The sequence below is a fragment of the Ahaetulla prasina genome, chromosome 1, assembly GCF_028640845.1.
Source record: "Ahaetulla prasina isolate Xishuangbanna chromosome 1, ASM2864084v1, whole genome shotgun sequence".
NCBI classification, from domain to species: domain Eukaryota; kingdom Metazoa; phylum Chordata; class Lepidosauria; order Squamata; family Colubridae; genus Ahaetulla; species Ahaetulla prasina.
Genome location: NC_080539.1, coordinates 198,554,051 through 198,573,452, shown reverse-complemented (window position 1 = coordinate 198,573,452; position 19,402 = coordinate 198,554,051). Strand labels below are relative to the sequence as shown.

Below are 19,402 nucleotides of genomic sequence, written 5' to 3'. Positions count from 1 at the left end.
TAACTATAACTATAGCACTATTATCATGGCCATGGATAAATGGCTTTGTAGAGTAGGCTTGCAGAGGATGGGTGTAGCAACACTGCCTCTTAAATTATTCCTATCCTCTGCTCATGCCAATGGTACTCTAAACTGGCTTTAAAGAATCCTGTTTAGACTGAGACCCTTTGACAACAGCTTGCAACATATTTGGTCTGAATTTGACAACATAAAAATTAATAAATCAGCCTAGATAACACCTAGCAGAATCAGGAGGGTGATGAGCATTTATCTGCTCCAAAAAACAAGTGTTCTTGCTCTGAGGTAGTCCTATCAAGTCATTGTGCTGCTTCTCCTGTTCAAGGATATAGGACAGAAGGCAACATCTGCCTAGGAGCTGAGGTGAGAATTCCTGCCAGTGGGAACCCTAGTTTTCCAGAAGCTCTGCCGATTTTCAGTAATACATATGAAAATATCATCCCCCCCCCCCGGCAACTGAATGGGAAATAAATTCGCTTAGCTGCCCAACAAACATAATACTGTGGAAACAGAAGAGCAGAGTTAATTCTGGAGCAGCACAAAGGGAGGTATTCACTGGCTGCAGATCATATAAAATGCTTCAGTAGTAATAATAAAGAAGAGAGACAATGGGATGTCAAGAGTTGTAAGAGTTGGAGGATAATGTTACTTTTTGATTGGAGGGGGGAATTTGCGGGGTAACATAGTCTTGAAATTTAATCCTGATCATTTCAAAAATCTTTCATTTTCTTTCTTTCCTCCCAACATTCCCTCCGCTGTAGTTTAAACAATTTCCTTTGCTGCCATGGCAACATGAAAACAACCTCAGAGCACAATGAAAAGGATGGCAGTCTTTTCATGAATCCTGGGACCAACCAGAACAGAATTAAAAAACAACAGCAACAACCAGGAAGAATACTAGAAAAGTAACCTCAAGGGGAGATGATAATATCAGGTTATGCTTTCCAACAGGTTTCTTTACTTTTCTAGTTCTAGTTTCATACAAAACCTCTTTATGGATTAATGTTGCTGTTATGAAATTGAGCTACACTTAATAGCATTGTTAAGCTCTAAGTCAGAAGAGAACATCCTATAATGAAATAGAACTCTGCTTTTAGAAGCAAAGGGAAGACTCCTGAAGCAGCATTGCATTCATCTTAGAAATGTCCTATCTGTCTCTCCTAAGTCGTGGCACTGGGCAGGTGATCAGAAAGAAACAGGAGAAGCTGGAAGTGCATTTTGATCCCAAGGTGAGTTGAGGTTTTAATACAAAAAATGAGTTGCTAATACCAATCAGCTTATGCTTCCCCATACACAACTAAGTGTGTTGAGTCTCTGAACATCTTGTGCAGAGTCTTAGGATAAATATTAAACAAGAATAAGATTTTTGACTCTTAAAAATAATTCCAAAATGAAAGAAAGACGGTTTTTTTCTAGGTTTTGTTTTGTCTGAGAGATGGGGTGCCTTTTTCTTTTGCCTGGATAGTATTTCAACACTGGGAGACTTGTGAAATTATCCTCTTCTGTTTTAAAACTGACAGTAACATATTACATGCCACAACTTCAGTGATTCCAGAACGATGGACTTCGGTGATGCTTAGTTTAAACCTTGGCTAGAGAGTTTTGTTTCTTGTCAATTAAGGATTTTAAGATGCCTCTTTTGCACCAATTGGGGCAACAATGCGAAGTATGATGTTGTACCAGAACTATGGAGAAATATTGATTCTGAAGATTTGGTAGATCAATGAGATGATAAGAATAGGGTTCCAAAATGGTATAGAGACTGCACAGTCTGGGGAGATAAATAGTTGTATTTTTTTTTCTACAGACTGCATAGCTATGGTAACATAACAATTTAGCTCATTGTAGTAACAACTGTAATAATAACTGGATGTAACATATAGAAGCTTGCCAAAGAGATATATAACCTAGAATTAAGAAGAAATTTCCTGTCGGAGAACAATTAATCAATAGGACAGCTTGCCTCCAGCAGCTGTGGGTGCTCGAGCACTAGAGGTTTTTAAGAAGAGATTGGACAGCCATTTGTCCAGAATGGTAGAGGGTCTCCTGCTTCAGCAGGGTGTTAGACTAGAAGATCTCCAATAACTTGGTTATTCTGTATTCTACTACTATAAAGTGAGGTAGTTTCCTCACTATTGCCCAGTTTTCTACATTTAATGAAATAAATGAGTATTGGGGGGGAGGGGTATAGTAGGATCAAAGATCTTGCTAATGTATCAAAATAGTTGATCTAGAGTGCAATGATTTAGCAATTCTGCTAAAAAATAGATTTTCAGAATGTTCTGTTTTCTTACTTAGCTTTTTGCTCTAGAAAGGAAATCTGTACAGAGCCAATATGAAATAATTGCACTCTCGATTTTTAATTTTGTTGTTGATGTTATCATCCCCAGTTTTGTCAGATCTTATCTATGAAAATATTTTAGCCTAAAAATGCAAGTGCAAAAGTAATATGAAAAGCAATGTGGTATTTGTAGATAACCATTCTTTTTATTTCAAAACTGTCTGCTTTATTTTGTTATGCTTGTTTTTTGGAAGTATCATATCTCTGCACATATTCTCTTCTCTCTTTATTTTAATGAAATATCTATTTGGCTAACCTGGGAAAAGAGAAATAATGAGAACAGATCAGCTCTTTTGAGCTGGAAAAGAATAAGTGGGCAGAATTTCTTAACAGGATGCTTTCAAGTAACATTGTAGCTAAAAAAACCTTTTGTAAGCAGACAACATAGGATGATTTTGATCATGTAGTTGAATTGTTAAATATGACATTAAATAGTATATAATGTTTATATATCAATTTCCAAATTTTATTCTATTTCAGCTAATTATAGTGTTGTTCAGCAACACTGAAGTACTCTGGAAGAGAAATAATCTGTAATAATCAAAGTATATGTTTAGAATGATATATTATTGATCTTTCAGTCACTGAATTAGTAAGAAAAATAAATTTAAATTGTCCCAGTGTTATTTTCCAGTTATAGTATCTATGGTGATGGAAACAAATAAGTGTTCTGCCAAATCTGATGGATATTTACTTAAAAACAAATTTCATTATATCTGGTGGGGCTTACACTCAGAAAAGAGTGAATATTTTGCAGCTTTCCTATATATTATGATACACTATTAAAACAGAGAAGTTACACAGTTTAACTAATATTTGTTTCTTCTTAATTAGGTGCTATGAATATTAATTTTCTGAGCATTTTAAGTTTTCAATTTGCTCTCAGTCCACATAATAAAACCTTTCCTTTGCTTATTATGATTGACAGTTTCATTTTCTGCTTTTAAGTATTTATATATCCATTTTCCTTAATGGCAAATGCTATAATAGACCAAACTACTGTATCTTTGACGAAGCAGTTTTATTTATTTTTTTCTTTCATGTGGTAAAATAACTTCATTGTTATGGATTTGACTTTTCAAATTCCTTTTTTAATGGAAAAAAGTAGAAGGAAACTTTAGAATCAAACCTACCCCATGGATCACGCATAGGCTGAAATCTTGCATCTTTATTAATGCTCTGGCTTATTTTTTTTTTGTGCCTTTCAAAGTCTTTGACTCCACAACTCATTTATTCAGGCAATCATTCATGTAGGCAGTGGAGGAAGCCCAGTATAAATCTACTGGACAAGTGGCTGAAGTAAATCTGTAAACCCCCTAAGCGTCATTGTCCATGCATATCTCTGATATCCTGGAGAGTTGACACACTACAAGCCCCCATCCCAGAGATCAGTCATGTGTAGAGATGGTATCACGCTGGGCCATAAACAATATACAGGAGCGGTTCATGCGGGCAGGATCAGATGGGAAATGAAAGAACCTATCACATCACAGTGAGGGTCAAAACAGAACCAGGAACTAGGGAAGTCTGTCAAGGAGGAGTGTAGATTACAATTGATCCAACGTCTCTGAGCAAATTATGTGGGCTGTAGAAAGAATTTATCCAATTCATTTCTGTTCCTTCCAGACAGCAGAAAACTCAAGAACTCTACCAAATATGTTAGATGGCTTCCTTTGATTCTTCATCAGAGAAGTCAAGTCTGAAGGGCTGTAGTTCAAATCTGCATTTTTATACCATGTTTACAATAACTATGTATATCGTTAGGAGTAGACTCATATTTACTATGGCTGTAAACAGACCCGTTGGGAGGGGGAACTTTATGAAGCATATCTCTCCGAATCCATTGCTTGAATCCTCAAAGCAATGTTTCCTTCCAAAGGCTCAGCACCGCTGCTTTGCTTTGGCTACAGTTATAACAAAAGGCCGTGTATATATGCACACACATACGCAGAAAAAGTGGGGGGACCCTTGAAGCAGCTGCACCAAGTTTTCAAGAAGATATAATTCTTCTTTTGCAGTGCCTCTTCAAATAGCTTTCTACAGTCTCACTTTTAGGCGGTGAGAAAGTATCACATCTTGCAGGCTGGGTCAAAACATCAATCAGATGATGTAGCAGAGGCATGTTTCTATCAGACACATTATTTGGAAAGGACTTCAGAAGCCGCCACTTGAATAGCAATGCCTCATAATGTTATGCCTCAGGACTTCCTCCATAGTCCACAGCGGAAGTCACGAGCCACAGCTAAGTCTGGATAAATTACTACTGGAAGCTATGATGATCCCCTGTGGATGCTGAAATGTAATCCCTCTTTCTGAGGTTGTAATCTTATGACTCTGTCATCATGTGGGAATTGCAGGAATGGCCTTCGCTAGCTGCCAGCAGCTTCTGGACCCTCCAAGTAGTCACATGATGACCCCCTCCTTCTCTCATTGGTTTGATATGTGCAACCCGTGCAGTGCTCTTGAGAAGCTGCTGGGGTTCTGCTTCACTGATCCAGAGAAGCTCAAGCTGAAACATCAGAACTGTCTTCAACTTTTTTATTATAATTTAAATAGTAAATAAATAAAAACCCTAGAGGACTCCAGGGACTGTCCCCAAATTGTAAATTTTAAAGTGGTCATACAGGACCGGAGAGTAATCTTTGTTTAAATACAATGGAATAAAATTCAGTTTCTGATTTGAACCCACCTATACCTTTGTGGGGAATAGCTTCCAAGATCCTATTTCAAGGCTTGTTGTATATTGCACCCACTTGAATTAGACCCTTCCCACTGTGCAATTCAATGGTTATAATAAAATTATAACTATTTACCGTATTTTTCAGGCTATAAGACATACTCCCCCCCCCAAAGTGGGTGGAAATGTCTGTGTGTTTTAAAGAGCGAATATTGCCAAAGCCCCACCCACCCACCCCCACCTTTCAGCCTTTGCCTCCCAGCAATTTACCTCTTTGCAGCAAACAGCCTAGTCAGCTTCAGCACAGCCTGATTTAGCACGAGCAGCTGATTGGCGGTTGGAGCAACCTCCTGGAATACCGCTGATCAGCTTTTCCAGGCTGCTGGGATCACCATCCATCGCCGCCGCTGCCCATCACTGCCTCCGCATGCCCTATTTTTGGCTTCTGCGTGTCCCATTTTTGGCTTCCACGCATCCTGTTTTTGGCCCTTTCCAGGTAGCGTCACCTATCACTGCCGCTTATCACTGCTGCTGCTGCCAGCGCCATTCGGCAGCAATAGGCAGGGGTGGCAATCCCTGCCACCTGGAATGGGCCAAAAATGGGATGCACGGAGGCTGAATATGGGGCGCATGGAGGCTGAAAATAGGGTGCGCAGAGGCAGCGGTGGCAATGGGCGGTGGCAATCCCTGCAAACTGGAACAGCTGATTGGCGGTATTCCAGGAGGCCGATCCAACCGCCAATCAGCTGCTCATGCTAAATCAGACTGTGCTGAAGCTGACCAGGCTGTTTGCTTTTTGCTGCAAGGAAGCAAATTGCTGGGAGGCAGAGGCAGATTTTTTTTCCTCTCCAAAAGCTAGATGCGTCTTATGGTCCAGAGCGTCTTATAGTGCGAAAAATAATAGATGGTTCACAAGCAATAATAAAACATAAAAAACCTTAAAATCCAAATTAAAAACCACCTATACCCTCCAAACTCAATATACCTTCTAAAATCCAGGGAAAAAAATCCAAAACTTCACTGGATGACAGCCATTCCAATATAGTATGTATATACTTATATAAGTTTCACATCCCTTCAATACCTATTTTATTAGATTATTTCTGTAGTGAATAATTTCAAACTAAAGCGGGGATTGGTGAATTGATATTGTCCAGATGTTTGGCTTATGGCAATCTTTCACCCTAGCTAGAAGCAAAAACTTCTGGCAGGTAGTAGGTAGCTAATCTCTGTTTATGGGAATATGTTTGATTGTCTACTCTATTTATCACATTGCTTTAACTGAAGAGTTCTCCATGCCTCTACCCCTTACTTGTCTATTCTACTGTGCTCATTCGGGAGGAGAAAGGAGATTCATATAAAATGAAATGTTTCAAAATAAGAAGAGAAAGCAGTTTTGTCAAATATGCTGCTGGCATAATTGGAAAATTCATGAAAACATCTGCTATGCCATCTCACATTTTATTAATGTGATTGATAAATCCGCTTCAAATGGCAGTTCTCTGTGTGTGCATGTATACGTGTCTGTGCCCATACATGCCTTTGAGCCAGCCTTGACTCCCAATCACTTCCAGAAAAAATCCCTGCAGTTTTCTTGGCAAGATTTCAGAAGTGGTTTGCCTTTGCCTCCTTCCTAGGACTAAGAGAAAATGACTGAGCCAAGGTCTGCTTTGTCCTAAGAAGGGCTAGAACTCATACTCCCCCAGTTTGTAGTCTTATGTACCAAACTGGCTGTCAACAGTCGGATTGCCCTGTATGATATGTGCAGATAGAAAATTGTATTATGAATGAAGGTGAATATATGTGTCCCAGGATAATGTTGCAGGATCCAATCCGGGACCAGAGGTTTCGTCTTCTGAGCTTTTGGACTTGTGCTGGAGCCTATCTTACCTTGGAGTACTCATTTTTAAAGATCTAAGTGCCAGAGCCCATTGTAACAACATTGTCAAAAAGGCATTAAGGATTGTAAACCTAATCTTGCGCTGCTTCTTCTCTGGTAATGTTGTACTACTAACTAGAGCATACAAAACATTTGCTAGACCAATTCTCAAATACAGCTCATCTGTCTGGAACCCATACTGCATATCAGACATAAATACAATTGAGAGAGTCCAGAGATATTTTACGAGAAGAGTCCTCAATTTCTCTACCCGCAATAAAATACCTTATGCCACCAGACTCCAAATTTTGGGCTTAGACAACTTAAAACTACACCGACTTCAGTCTAACCTAAGCATTGTACATAAAATTATCTGCCACAATGTCCTACCTGTCAATGACTACTTCAGCTTCAACTACAACAATACATGAGCAAATAATAGATACAAACTCAAGAAAATATGCAGAAAATTTGCAGAAAATATGACTTCAGTAACAGAATGGTCAATGCCTGGAATGGACTACCTGACTCTGTAGTTTCTTCCCCGAACCCCCAAAACTTTAACCTTAAACTGTCTGCTGTTGACTTCACCCCATTCCTAAGAGGTCTGTAAGGGACGTGCGTAAGTGCACCAGCGTGCCTACCATCCCTGTCCTAATATTTCTTTTACTTACTCTTTCATGTATTCAAATTATGTGTTCTGTTTCCCTTCCCCCAATACTCCCAGCAAAGAGTCCGTCAGAGGCCTTCCTTTTTTCCCCCTTTTATTTACATAGATACATGTCCTGGCCACGTCTACCCACGGGCCTGCCAAGTTTCTGGAGATAACGAGGAAATTATAGATAAGGCCAGAATTACTCACGAATATATTCTTCCCTCCATGAATTAGCTTGCGCCAAATTCATTGCTTTGTCCGAGACAAAAAACCAGGAAGTCCCGCCTCCTATTTATAGTCTCTGCAGATGTCACTGCATGACAATTATGACTTGGCTTTGTCCCAACTCTTCCGCTGCTGCGCACGTCGATCAAGCCTTCGTAATCTTGCGTCCCTCCAAAACTGTTCTTGGGGCGTTGCCAAATCAGAAGAAGGCCCGGGAGAATCAGGCCTTGCCGGCCCCTCCCTTTGAGTGGGTGCCAGGGAGGGAGAGGGCTCAAGAGAAGCAGGGCTTGCCAGGTCTTCTCCCTCATTTTCTGAATCATCCGAGTCCAGGAGTCTGGGTCCAGGAACCTGGGTCACAACACTATGTTTATATTCTAACTGTTATCTTATATATGCTTGACAAAATAAATAAATAAAAATTAAACAACTCTAGCAATGTATGTGCTGTTCTGTATGTGGTATTTATATGGTGCCTACTGTATGTGGCTTTTTAGATGCTGATTGTGGTGTGATATGCTGGTGGTAAATCACCACTCCTCTTGACTGACAAAGGCCTGTTTCCCAGATTTCAATGACTTCCCTGGTTGTTTTTGTGCCTTCTCATCCAACAATATTAATAGGTGCAAAGTTAAATATTTCAAATACTTAGAAGGCGAAGGCTAGGCAGCACAAGCAAAGGACAGCCAATGGCTTAAAAGCCAGCCATCAACACACCCCAATCAGCATCTAAAAAGCCACATAAAATAGGCACAATATAAATACCACATACAGAACAGCGCACACAGAGAGAAGTGTAGATGGGCTCCAGCACGAGTCCAAAAGCTTGGAAGACAAAACCTCTGGTCCCAGTGACTGACCCAGATTGGATCCTGTAGAAAGTTGTATTGAATTTTTGTTTCTAAAATCCATTCTGTTATTGCATCTCCTCCTTCTTTTCTTGATATTAGGATGAGCTGAATTGGATGTCCCCTGAAGGCCTTTACAATGTCAACAGACTACTAGATCACAGGAAGATCATGAAGGAGTACTGGGGGATGTGTCCCCCAAAAACATACTGCACAAGAAGAGGCACACTCTTTCTCTATTCGGAAGATGTAGCCAAACCGTGGAAATGGAAGTTGCAGCAAGGATGTCAGAACAAAAGCCAGACATTATGTGTAGATCTTCACACACTCCAAGATTTGGCACGGGCTATCTTAGTATATGGAAGCAAACAGGTATTGTTTATATATTTCAGATGTACACACGTTCAGTTAGGCTGATGGCATTTATTTAAAACATTTCTATACCACTTGTCATTTTAAAAATCCCAAAACAGTTTACACTCATTAAAAATGCAGAAGAGAAAAACAGTATGAAAATAAGAGATGCCTATCTCTGGAACAGTTTGCTTTTAAAACAAACAGGCCACATGCTGAAGGCTTTCCAGAAATGTTAACGCTTAGCTTTTCCAGAAGAACTTTGGGAACCAATTGTAAAATCATAGGCACTTACTTTAAATAGAGCTCTGCATACAGTATTCTCTTATTGGGCATTAACTTTTATATTTTTGCTATTGAAGCTTTAGTACATAATTTCATTTTTGCTATTTTAATATCACTAAATTATGCACAGTCTTTGTGGACTGACATGATAGATTAGTGGGACAGATGGAATTCCAAATACTAGGAAAGGTAAAGACAGAAGGAAGAAGACTATTTAAAAGATACCTAAAACATGCCATCACTGGAGTCTGAAGAACATTGGAAGGGAGGTCATTCCACAGGGCAACTAGAAAGCCAATCATCCTCAAACATCAACTTGCAATCCATGGCTCTGGACTTTACTATGACTTGCCAGCTAACGCCAAGTAAGTAATAAATTCTATTGACTAGTGCTAAGTTAGGTATGGAGTTTCACATGATGAGAGTGAACAAGTCAAAATTAAACTGGGTTAAGATTAACATATTATGGTCAGTAGAAAACCGTTTTCTCCATATTTAAGGTTCAGCCTCTCTGTGCACTTGACCTGAAGCAGCATTTCCCTTGCTAGCTCACTCAGCTCCCCACTTAAGAGGAAAAAATATAATTTATGATGATTTTTACTTCTTTTATCAGATTTTACATTAGTAATGGTAGCTTTGGGCAGAAAAGTGTTATGTATATCAAATTAACACTAATAATAGCAACAGGAGCAGCAAATGTCAATTTCACATCTAATTAAGCAAGAATCACTTTCATGGGAAAGAGGTAGCTGTGTATAAACATATCTATTGCTTTGTGGCTTGCTTCTCCACAAATGTTTTTAGAAGTATCTTTTGGGAAAGTACTTTGACTCATTGCTTTGTGAAACCCCTTGTTCTTCTGCCCAGAATTATGAGTCTCAGGTTTCATGAGAAGATAATCCAGCTCAGGCCGCTGTTTATACATTTGGGAATTTGAAACAAATGCCCTTCAACGGCTCCTTTAAATGAGATCTCAAACAGTTCAGGAATTCCTCCAGATGCTTCAGCTAGTGGTTGCCAGAACCATTTGGCATATCTGAATACATTTCCCTTCCAGTCAACAATTCTCTGTTGAATACTCTGGGAAGAGATCCATTCAGAAATGCTGTCCAGCCCAGTGCAGACACCATGCCTCGACTGTGGACAAAAGACGTCTCAAAAATCACTGCCTGTGGTATGAGTCCATCAGTGTACCCAAGCATTGCATCCGTCAAAGATTAAAGGAGCAGAAAAGGAGGACTGCTGTGATGAAACAGATGAAATCCTGTGCCGATTGCCACCAACAATTAGAGTCCAGCAGGGGCACTCCAGGCGCTTTCAATGCATGCTGCCATAAGAGGAGGCGGAAAATTAAGATAGAGCATAGACTAAGTGTTAAGTTCGGGAAGTAACGAGGCTGGAGACCAGGGTAGTGACAACAGTTCTTTAATATAGGGTGAACCCAGCAACAGGCTGGGGCCAAAACCTCTCCTTTTATACAGTTCTGCTGGAGGCTTCGTCCAATCAGCAACGTGCTGATTTCCCGCTCAAATATTTAAAGGCACAACTGTTAATACATAACACTCCTCCCCTCCCAGAAAACACTTGGTCTTATTTACATATTTATTCACATGTTATTTTTCGACGTAGTCACGCAAATAACCTGGGCGTCTCCTAGTTCTTTCTGACCTGCGCGGTTCAGTTCTGGGTGGTGTTTTGAGCTGGTCGGAGGGGCTGTTTTCTCCTCCCAGCTCTTTCTCTAGGCCATCGGGCTCTGGATTATTGGCCGACTCTTTTTCTTGGCCATCCGGCCTTGGATTAATTTTGGAATTTTCCTTGCTGTTTCCCTCGGGGACCTGATGGCGTCGCTGGAACTCTGGAACCTCAGCTAAGTCTTGCGCCTCCCCCGGGTCATTGTCAGCTGTGGATTCAAAGTGGTATTGGTCATTACCTGTCTCTGTTGGTTTGGTTTGGTCAGTTATTCGTTTCCTTAACTGATCTATGTGGCGCCGCCACACTCGGTTGTCTGGTAGCTCTACCACGTACGATTTTGGCCCTGTTACTTTCGTTACTTGTCCGGCGACCCAACTCGGGCCGTCCCCATAGTTTCGGGCCCACACCCGTCGCCTATGCTCATTTCCCTTGTTTTTTCTAGCTCCCCTTGTAACCCTCGGGTGTGTAATGGGGTTCAAGCAGTCAAGTGGGCACGGAGTTTTCGTCCATTAGCAATTCGGCTGGGCTTTTCCGTGGCTGTGCTTGGGGTTCTGTGCTGGACGGCTAGGAAAAAGTCTATTTTGTTTGCCAGTCACCTGGCTTGAGCCTGGACAATGCCTCCTTAGCGCTCGGACGGAACGCTCTGCAAGGCCATTCGGCGCAGGGTGGAAAGGTGCAGAGAGGGCATGTCGGATGCCTTCCTCTGCCAGGTACTCTTCAAACTGGGCTGCCGTGGTGGGGCCCATTGTCGGACACCAGAGTGTCCGGCAACCCGTGAGTTGCGAATAGGTGGCGCAGGGTTGCGATTACTGCTTGGCTGTGGTGGACTTCATAAGTATGATCTCTAACCATTTGGAAAATGCGTCCACCACCACTAGGAACGTTTGGCCGTGAAAGGGCCAGCAAAGTCAATGTGGATTCTTGACCAAGGCCCTTGGGGCTTTTCCCATTCTCTGACTGGGGCTGTTGGGGTAGCGGTCTGGACTCTTGGCAAGCTTGGCATTTCCCTACCCTCTCAGCAATCTCTCGTCCATGAGTGGCCACCATACATAGCTTCTAGCTAACCCCTTCATCCTTACGATGCCTGGGTGACCCTCGTGGAGGTCCAATACCTTGCCCTTAACTTAGCAGGAATTATTACACGATCACCCCATAACAGGCACCCCTTGAGCCGAGAGCTCATCACGTTTCTTAACAAATTCTTTGAACCGTTCGCCCGGCGCAGCGGCCACCCTCTCTGTACCCAACCGGTACAGTCCTTAACACAATGTCGGTATGATGCCGAGCCACTTCCTTTGATGTGACTGGGCCAGAGTCCAACGAGTCAATAAGGAGGATGGGTGTCCCGGAGTGGGGTCTTCGGTCGCCCCTGGCAGTGGGCATCGGCTCAATCGTCTGCATGCCCCACTTCTTTTCCCGGTCGATGCTGCAGCTTGTATGAGTAAGCGGCTAAAATATAGTCCATCGAGTCAAGCGTGGCGAAAGTGCCACAGGCGTTGGCGGTCGCCAGCCAGTAATCCCAGTAACGGTCTGTGGTCAGTCACGATTTCAAAATTCCGCCCAAAGACATACTCATGGAATTTTTGACCCTGATACAATGGCTAATGCTTCTTTGTCTAATTGGCTGTAGTTCCTCTCTGGGAGGACATCGTTCTAGAGTAGAAGCTATAGGGGCTTCTGTGCCGTTTGGAAGTCTATGGCTGAGTACAGCCCCACCCCATAAGGGGACGACGCAAACCAGCACTAGGGGTAGTGAGTCGTGATATTGGATGAGCAGGCTATCACTTGAGAGCAGGTTCTTTACTGCTTCAAAAGCCCTATTTTCTGACTTTCCCCAAGACCAAACAGTATTTTTCCCTAAGAGCCTATGCAGCGGTTCCATAGCAGTTGCTTTGTTCTTTAAAAGACCGCGTAAAATTAACCAATCCAGGAATGCCTGCAGCTCTGCTTTGTTTTTGGGCGCTGGAGCCTTCCTAATTGCCTTAACTTTGCTCTCAGTAGGGTGAATTCCTTTCTTGTCTATCCGGTAGCCCAAGAAATCGACCGATTCGACCCCTATCTGACATTTATTTGTCTTGACTTTTAATCCGGCTGTCCGGAAAATGCTCAAGACCTTTCTTAACCGCTCCCCCAATTCCTCCATGTTTTCCCCTGAAATTAGGACATCATCAGTAGGAACTACCCTGGGAGCCCTTGCAGTAGTCGTTCCATCAGGTTTTGGAACAGCCCTGGTGCCACACTAACCCCAAATTGTAATCGGGTGCACTTGAATGCCCCCTGTGCGTCACAATCGTTTGGGCTTGGCTGTGCGGGCGTCTACTGGCAGTTGTTGGTAGGCTTGGGCCAAGTCTAACTTTGCAAAGACTTGCCCTTGCCCCAAGGAGTGCAATAAATGTTGCACCACGGGAACCGGCAGCTTTTCTGTAAGGCTTTGTTAAGCGTCGCCTTGTAGTCAGCGCAAATTCTAATTGACCCGTCCGATTTGATGGGGTGACGATTGGCGTCTCCCACTTTGCGTGATCGACTGGCACCAAAACCTGATTTATGAGCTTGTCCAGCTCCTTATCAATTTTGGTTTTAGGGCAAAGGACTCTCCTCGCCTTAAGCCTAATGGGGGCTACCTGGGGTCTAAGTTGAAGGAAATAGGGGTCCCCTTGTACTTGCCCAGGCAGTCCTTGAAGACATCTTGAACTCGTTAAAGAGAATGTCTTTCAAATTGCAGTCACTTCTGTAGATGCCAGTCACTCCCATGCCCAGGGCACGAAACCAGTCTAGTCCCAACAGACTGGGCAGAGTTCCTTCGACGATCGTGATGGGCAGGGTCTTTTATGAGGGCCGTACTCGACTCGGACGGAGGTGGTCCCTCGAACAGGGATGCGATTCCCTGGTAGTCGTGCACTCGTAGCCGCTGTGCTTGCAGATGGCGCTTGCGACGGACGGCAGCGACCGCCAGTGTGTCCCAGGACATGATGGTGATCGCTGATCCGTGTCCACTTCAAGCCTGCACCGTACTCCCTCGATCTTGGGCTTTGTGAAAATCTTCTTTTCCACTTTGGTTGGTAGCGGCCTATAATGACAGTCGTTTGGTTAGACTTGGCGCCTTTCTTGTTAGAACCAATCGCGGGCCGCCTTTCCGGTTCAGCGTTTTGATTGGCCGATTTGAATTTTCGGCGGAAGGTTGGGCGCTCTGCAAACCTGAGCTAAGTGTCCTTTCTTCCCACACCGCCGGCATGTTGCGTCTTTAAACCTGCAGCGTTGGCGCTGATGCTGCCCTCCACAGCTTCCGCACTCGTCACGGTCCTCCGTATCGCGTTTCTCGGTCCGGCAGACCCCTTCCTCATCCTCGCCCTCACCTTCGGATTCGGACTGAATCTCCTCCTGGTGTACTGGCGTTGGCTTTGCGCTCGTTTTGGATTGAAGAGGCTTTTGCAGAGTCTCTGCTGCTTTAGTAGACATTTCGTGTGCTCTGGCCTCGTCCAGAGCGGTGGCTAGTGTCAGGTTGCTCCTGGCTAGCAGTCGTCGCCGTAGGCGGATGTCCTTGACCCCTCGGATGAGTTGCTCAAGTAGCACTTCGTCTAAGTCTCGGTATCCGCAGTCCTCGGACGCTCTTCTTAAAGCGGCCATGTAGTCACCGATGGACTCGCCCTCCATCTGTCTACGTTCTCCGAATTCAAACCGCTGCACGTATTTGGACGGCGTCGGTGCGAAATGGTTCTTCAGCAAAGTCTGCAGAGTCGGCCACGATACCGATTGTATCGGCGTTGGCTCTGCCAGGGCTTCCGCAATCTCGATTACCTCCGGCCCGCAATGGCTTAGGAAGTAAGCCCGCTTGCGGTTATCAGGGATCCCCTGTAGTTCGTTGGCTTCTAGAAAGCTTTCGAAACGGGTCATATATGTACCCCATTTCTCCTTGCCCGGGTTGTACGGTGCGGGTGGCGTGTTTGCCATTTCCGCGTTTCTGCCCTGAGTTTGCTGGGTTCGGAACTAGCGTGCTTCAGCTCGGTTCTGGTTCTCTTTTATCCTCGAAATCCCATCCTCGTCGCCAATGTTAAGTTCGGGAAGTAACGAGGCTGGAGACCAGGGTAGTGACAACAGTTCTTTAATATAGGGTGAACCCAGCAACAGGCTGGGGCCAAAACCTCTCCTTTTATACAGTTCTGCTGGAGGCTTCGTCCAATCAGCAACGTGCTGATTTCCCGCTCAAATATTTAAAGGCACAACTGTTAATACATAACACTAAGATCAGGCACAGGGTTGCATTCTTACCAGGAAATAGTTTTAGGAGGCTGCCTTTCTAGACCTTTCCTTTCAGAGTTACTCTTGAGTCTTTCAAGATGTGGATGTACTAGGGTGTAGAAAATTACTGCTTTTCTAAATCAATTACTGACATGGAAAACAATTTTGTTTTGTTGGTTAATTTATAAAATATGTGATTTACCTTCCCACTTGCAGTATATAAGATGTGGAGAGTTTGTTTGATGCTGTGTTGTATCTAATTTTTTTTTTAAAAAAGCAACCCCCACCCCCCCAAGGTATTTATACCTCATGCTAAAAGTTGTGATCTATGTAATGCAACCTGTAAGTTACTGATCTAGCTCAGTCAGGAAAAAAATCCTGAACTGGATATAGCAGGGATCTGTCTTAAATAATGAGTTGCTGCTTGAACTCTACTTCAGAAAGACTGATTCAAAGGTTATCTTTAGAGGATTGTGAGGAATTTGGGGGATGGGAGGTAGATTGGGCTAAATTTCCTGTGGAGGCTGCCTTAAACAGATACTAATTCCAAATGGAGAGCTACCCAATTATTCTGGCCTTTTCTCCTTAACAATTTTTCCTTTAAAAAAGCAAGGAAGGAAATATTAGGAAAACATGGGAATATTACATATGCCAAGTAAATGTGTCCAGCTCCATAAATCAGTGAGATTTAGTGTTAAAAGCCTCTAGATGTACCCCAAAGATAACATCCATAATAAGCACTCTCTGTGGGCTGCCATCCTGTGTCATTCCTATGAGTGACATCCACCCAGAATTGCGAATTGTGTTTAGGTCTCTTTCCATTTTCAGGAAAAGGAGCTAAAACCAAGAGTGCCTGAAGGTAAAATCAGAGAATTCAAGATGGCAACCAGAACTGTAAAAGGAAAACGTAACTTCTTTTTATATGCATCCATGCACCAAAAAAGGGGCTACAATCATCTGGTCACAGCCATCATCTTGCATTAGTTTCAGTTGAAAATGTTCTCTTTGACCAAGTATTTTAAATGGCACAATTTGAAACATTTAAATTTCTTTTTTATGGTTACATTTTAAATGTTTAGTCACTATGAACATGAATGATAATGAGTCAAAGTTTGAAATAAACTAGTAGTAGGACTAAGCTCCTTCTACATTAAACCGTTACTTACAGGCCTTATTGAAGATTTGCTGCTGAAACTATAAAGTGCTGGAATTGAAATGCCTATACAAATACCCTGGAGCGCAAGTGTACAAACTGAAACTTGAGAACCGAAAATAACTGGCTGATACCAAAGAAAGCAAACAGGTCTACGCATGTCTGCTTTGACTCAATCCACTTGAGTCATTTTCTTAACAAAGCCCCAGTACATGCTAGAAGTACCAGACAAAGTAGCATTCAGCTTAGTTAGAAACCAAGAGGTTTTGTCAACTCTCTGCTTTTTAATTCTTGATTCATATGAAAGGGAGGATAAGGGGACTGAAGAAGAGAAGGCCTGCCTTGCCACCACAATTTGGAGAAGGGAATTTAAATCAGGAAGCATATTTCATGAGGTAACCCAATCTCAGTACCTTCAGAATTTTTAAATAAAATGGAAACTAAAGAGAACCTTGATTTATTGCAGCTTCTGATTCAATGAAATTGTTTCAGTTCTGGAAAGTTTTAATAGCAATATGACAATAAAATTAAATATTCAAATCATTATAGAAGACAATTTCTGCTCAATAAAGAAAGAAGAAAGGATTCTGAACCAAAGATCCCCCAGTCATCTCTAAGCACAATCCATTCTCTGAGTCTCTTTCTCTTCCTCCAGCTTTATTTGATCAGAGACAGGATGTTTTCTAGAGCCACACAGAATCAGAGAAAAGTTGAAAATACCCAAAATCCTTTCCCACAGTACATCTATCTATTAGGATGGATTCTTCTTCATAAGTACATATAATATGAACATAACTTCTGTTCCCATGTATCCGTAAATGTCTGAGATTTAGAGTCAATGTCAGCATGCAGTACCTCTAAGTAGTAGCAGAATTCCTGTGACCTGACAAGGCCCGTTGTTCCCTAGTTAGCGAATTGAACTTCATAATAATCCATTGCTGGTGGTTAGTGCTCCATCATTGGCCCTGGAGGTCTTATACCAATCCAACATAGTTATGTATGGTGGGTGGCTACTGGTTCAATCCGGTTCTTGCGAACCGGTAGTAACAGCAGTGGAAGGCTCTGCCACCCACCCTTATGTCATCATGGACGATCTGCGCATGCGCAGAAGCATGCACGTGCTCCCGTGCGAACTGGTAGCGAAAGTAAGTGGAACCCACCCCTGAACCAGTGGTGAAATCCAAATTTTTTTACTACTAGTTCTGTGGGTGTGGCTTGGTGGGTGTGGCAGGGGAAGGATACTACAGAATCTCCATTCCCTTCCCACTCCAGGGGAAGGATACTGCAAAATCTACATTCCCACTCCACTCCTGGGGGAAGGATATTACAAAATCTCCATTCCCACCCCACTTTGGGGCCAGCCAGAGGTGGTATTTGCCAGTTCTCCAAACTATTCAAAATTTCTGCTACCGGTTCTCCAAATTGCTCAAAATTTCCACTACCGGTTCTCCAGAACCTGTCAGAACCTGCTGGATTTCACCCCTGCCCTGAACCCCGTTCTCTTCTAATTGCTGTCATTTTGTTTCCTCTCTGTTGTCTCAGACGGAAAACAAATGGCACATTGGGGGTGGAGTAGAAATAAAATGTTAGCTGCCAGAAAGGAAACCTGATGCTCCTTTCTTGAGTTGAAAAAAAATTAAATTAGAAAGTTGCAGGGAGAAGTTTATTAATACACTATGAAATAATCACTTCCTAAAAAAGAGAAGATTAGGAGAGCATAAAGGTCATTTTACCCAGCAGCTGACATTGTTTTATTTCCATTCAACTTAAAGTCACTTTAGTTAGTCACTTTAGAATCACTTAGGTGAGAAGAGTGGTGTATAAATAAAGTGCTTATGGGACGTTGTGGTTGTTAGTTGCTAAGTCATATCTGACCCATCATGACCCCATGGACAACGTTCCTCCAGGCCTTCCTGTCCTCTACCATCCTCATGCCTACATTTAAACTCGTGCCTACTGCTTCAGTGACTCCATCCAGGCACCTCGTTCTCTATCGTCCCCTTCTTCTTTTGCCCTCAATCTTTCCCAGCATTAGGCTCTTCTCCAGTGAGTCCTTCCTTCTCATTAGGTGGCCAAAGTATTTCAGTTTCATCTTCAGGATCTGGCCTTTTAAAGAGCAGTCAGGGTTGATCTCCTCTAGAACTGACTTGTTTGTTCGCCTTGCAGTCCAAGAGACTCGCAGGAGTCTTTTCCAGCACCAGAGTTCAAAGGCCTCAATTCTTTGGCGCTCAGCCTTTCTTATGGTCCAGCCTTCACAGCCATACATTGCAACTGGGAAAACCATAAAACCATAGCTTTGACTATATGCACTTTTGTTGGCAGGGTGAAGTGTCTGCTTTTTAGTATGCTGTCTAGATTTGCCATAGTTTTCTTCCCCAGGAGCAAGCGTCTTTTAATTTCTTGGCTGCAGTCCCCATCTGCGGTGATCTTGGAGCCCAGGAAAATAAAATCTGTCACTACCTCCATTTCTTCCCCATCTATCTGCCAGGAATTGAGAAGGCCGAATGCCATGATTTTAGTTTTCTTAATGTTGAGTTTCAAACCAACTTTTGCACTCTCTTCCTTCACCGGTATCAAGAGGCTCTTTAGTTCCTCTTTACTTTCTGCCATTAGAGTGGTATCATCTGCATATATGAGATTGTTGATATTTCTCCCAGCAATCTTAATTCCAATTTTTGATTCATCGAGCCCTGCCTTTCTCATGATGTGCTCTGGATATAAGTTAAATAGACAGGGTGATAGTATACATCCTTGCTGGACTCCTTTCCCAATTTTGAACCAATCAGTGGTTCCGTTTCCAATTCTCACTGTTGCTTCTTGACCCGCATACAGGTTTCTCAAGAGACAAATAAGATGGTCTGGTACTCCCATCTCTTTAAGAACTTGCCACAATTGGTTGTGATCCACACAATCAAAGGCTTTAGCATAGTCAATGAAGCAGAAGTAGATGTTTTTCTGGAACTCCCTAGCTTTCTCCATGATCCAGCGTATGTTTGCAATTTGATCTCTAGTTCCTCTGCCTCTACGAAATCCTGCTTGTAC

General features: G+C 42.7%; 1 protein-coding gene across 1 annotated transcript in view; it reads left to right on the top strand.

Annotated features, from left to right (window-relative positions):
* Window positions 1–383: 383 nt before the first annotated feature.
* KIAA2012 (KIAA2012 ortholog) overlaps window positions 384–19,402 on the top strand; it is an 84,763-nt gene continuing 65,744 nt past the window's right edge. Inside the window, exons 1-2 of the mRNA XM_058185396.1 lie at window positions 384–1,247; window positions 8,743–9,012. Coding sequence (XP_058041379.1) covers window positions 1,161–1,247; window positions 8,743–9,012 — 357 coding nt within the window. The 5' untranslated portion in view covers window positions 384–1,160. The remainder of the gene's footprint in view (window positions 1,248–8,742; window positions 9,013–19,402) is intronic.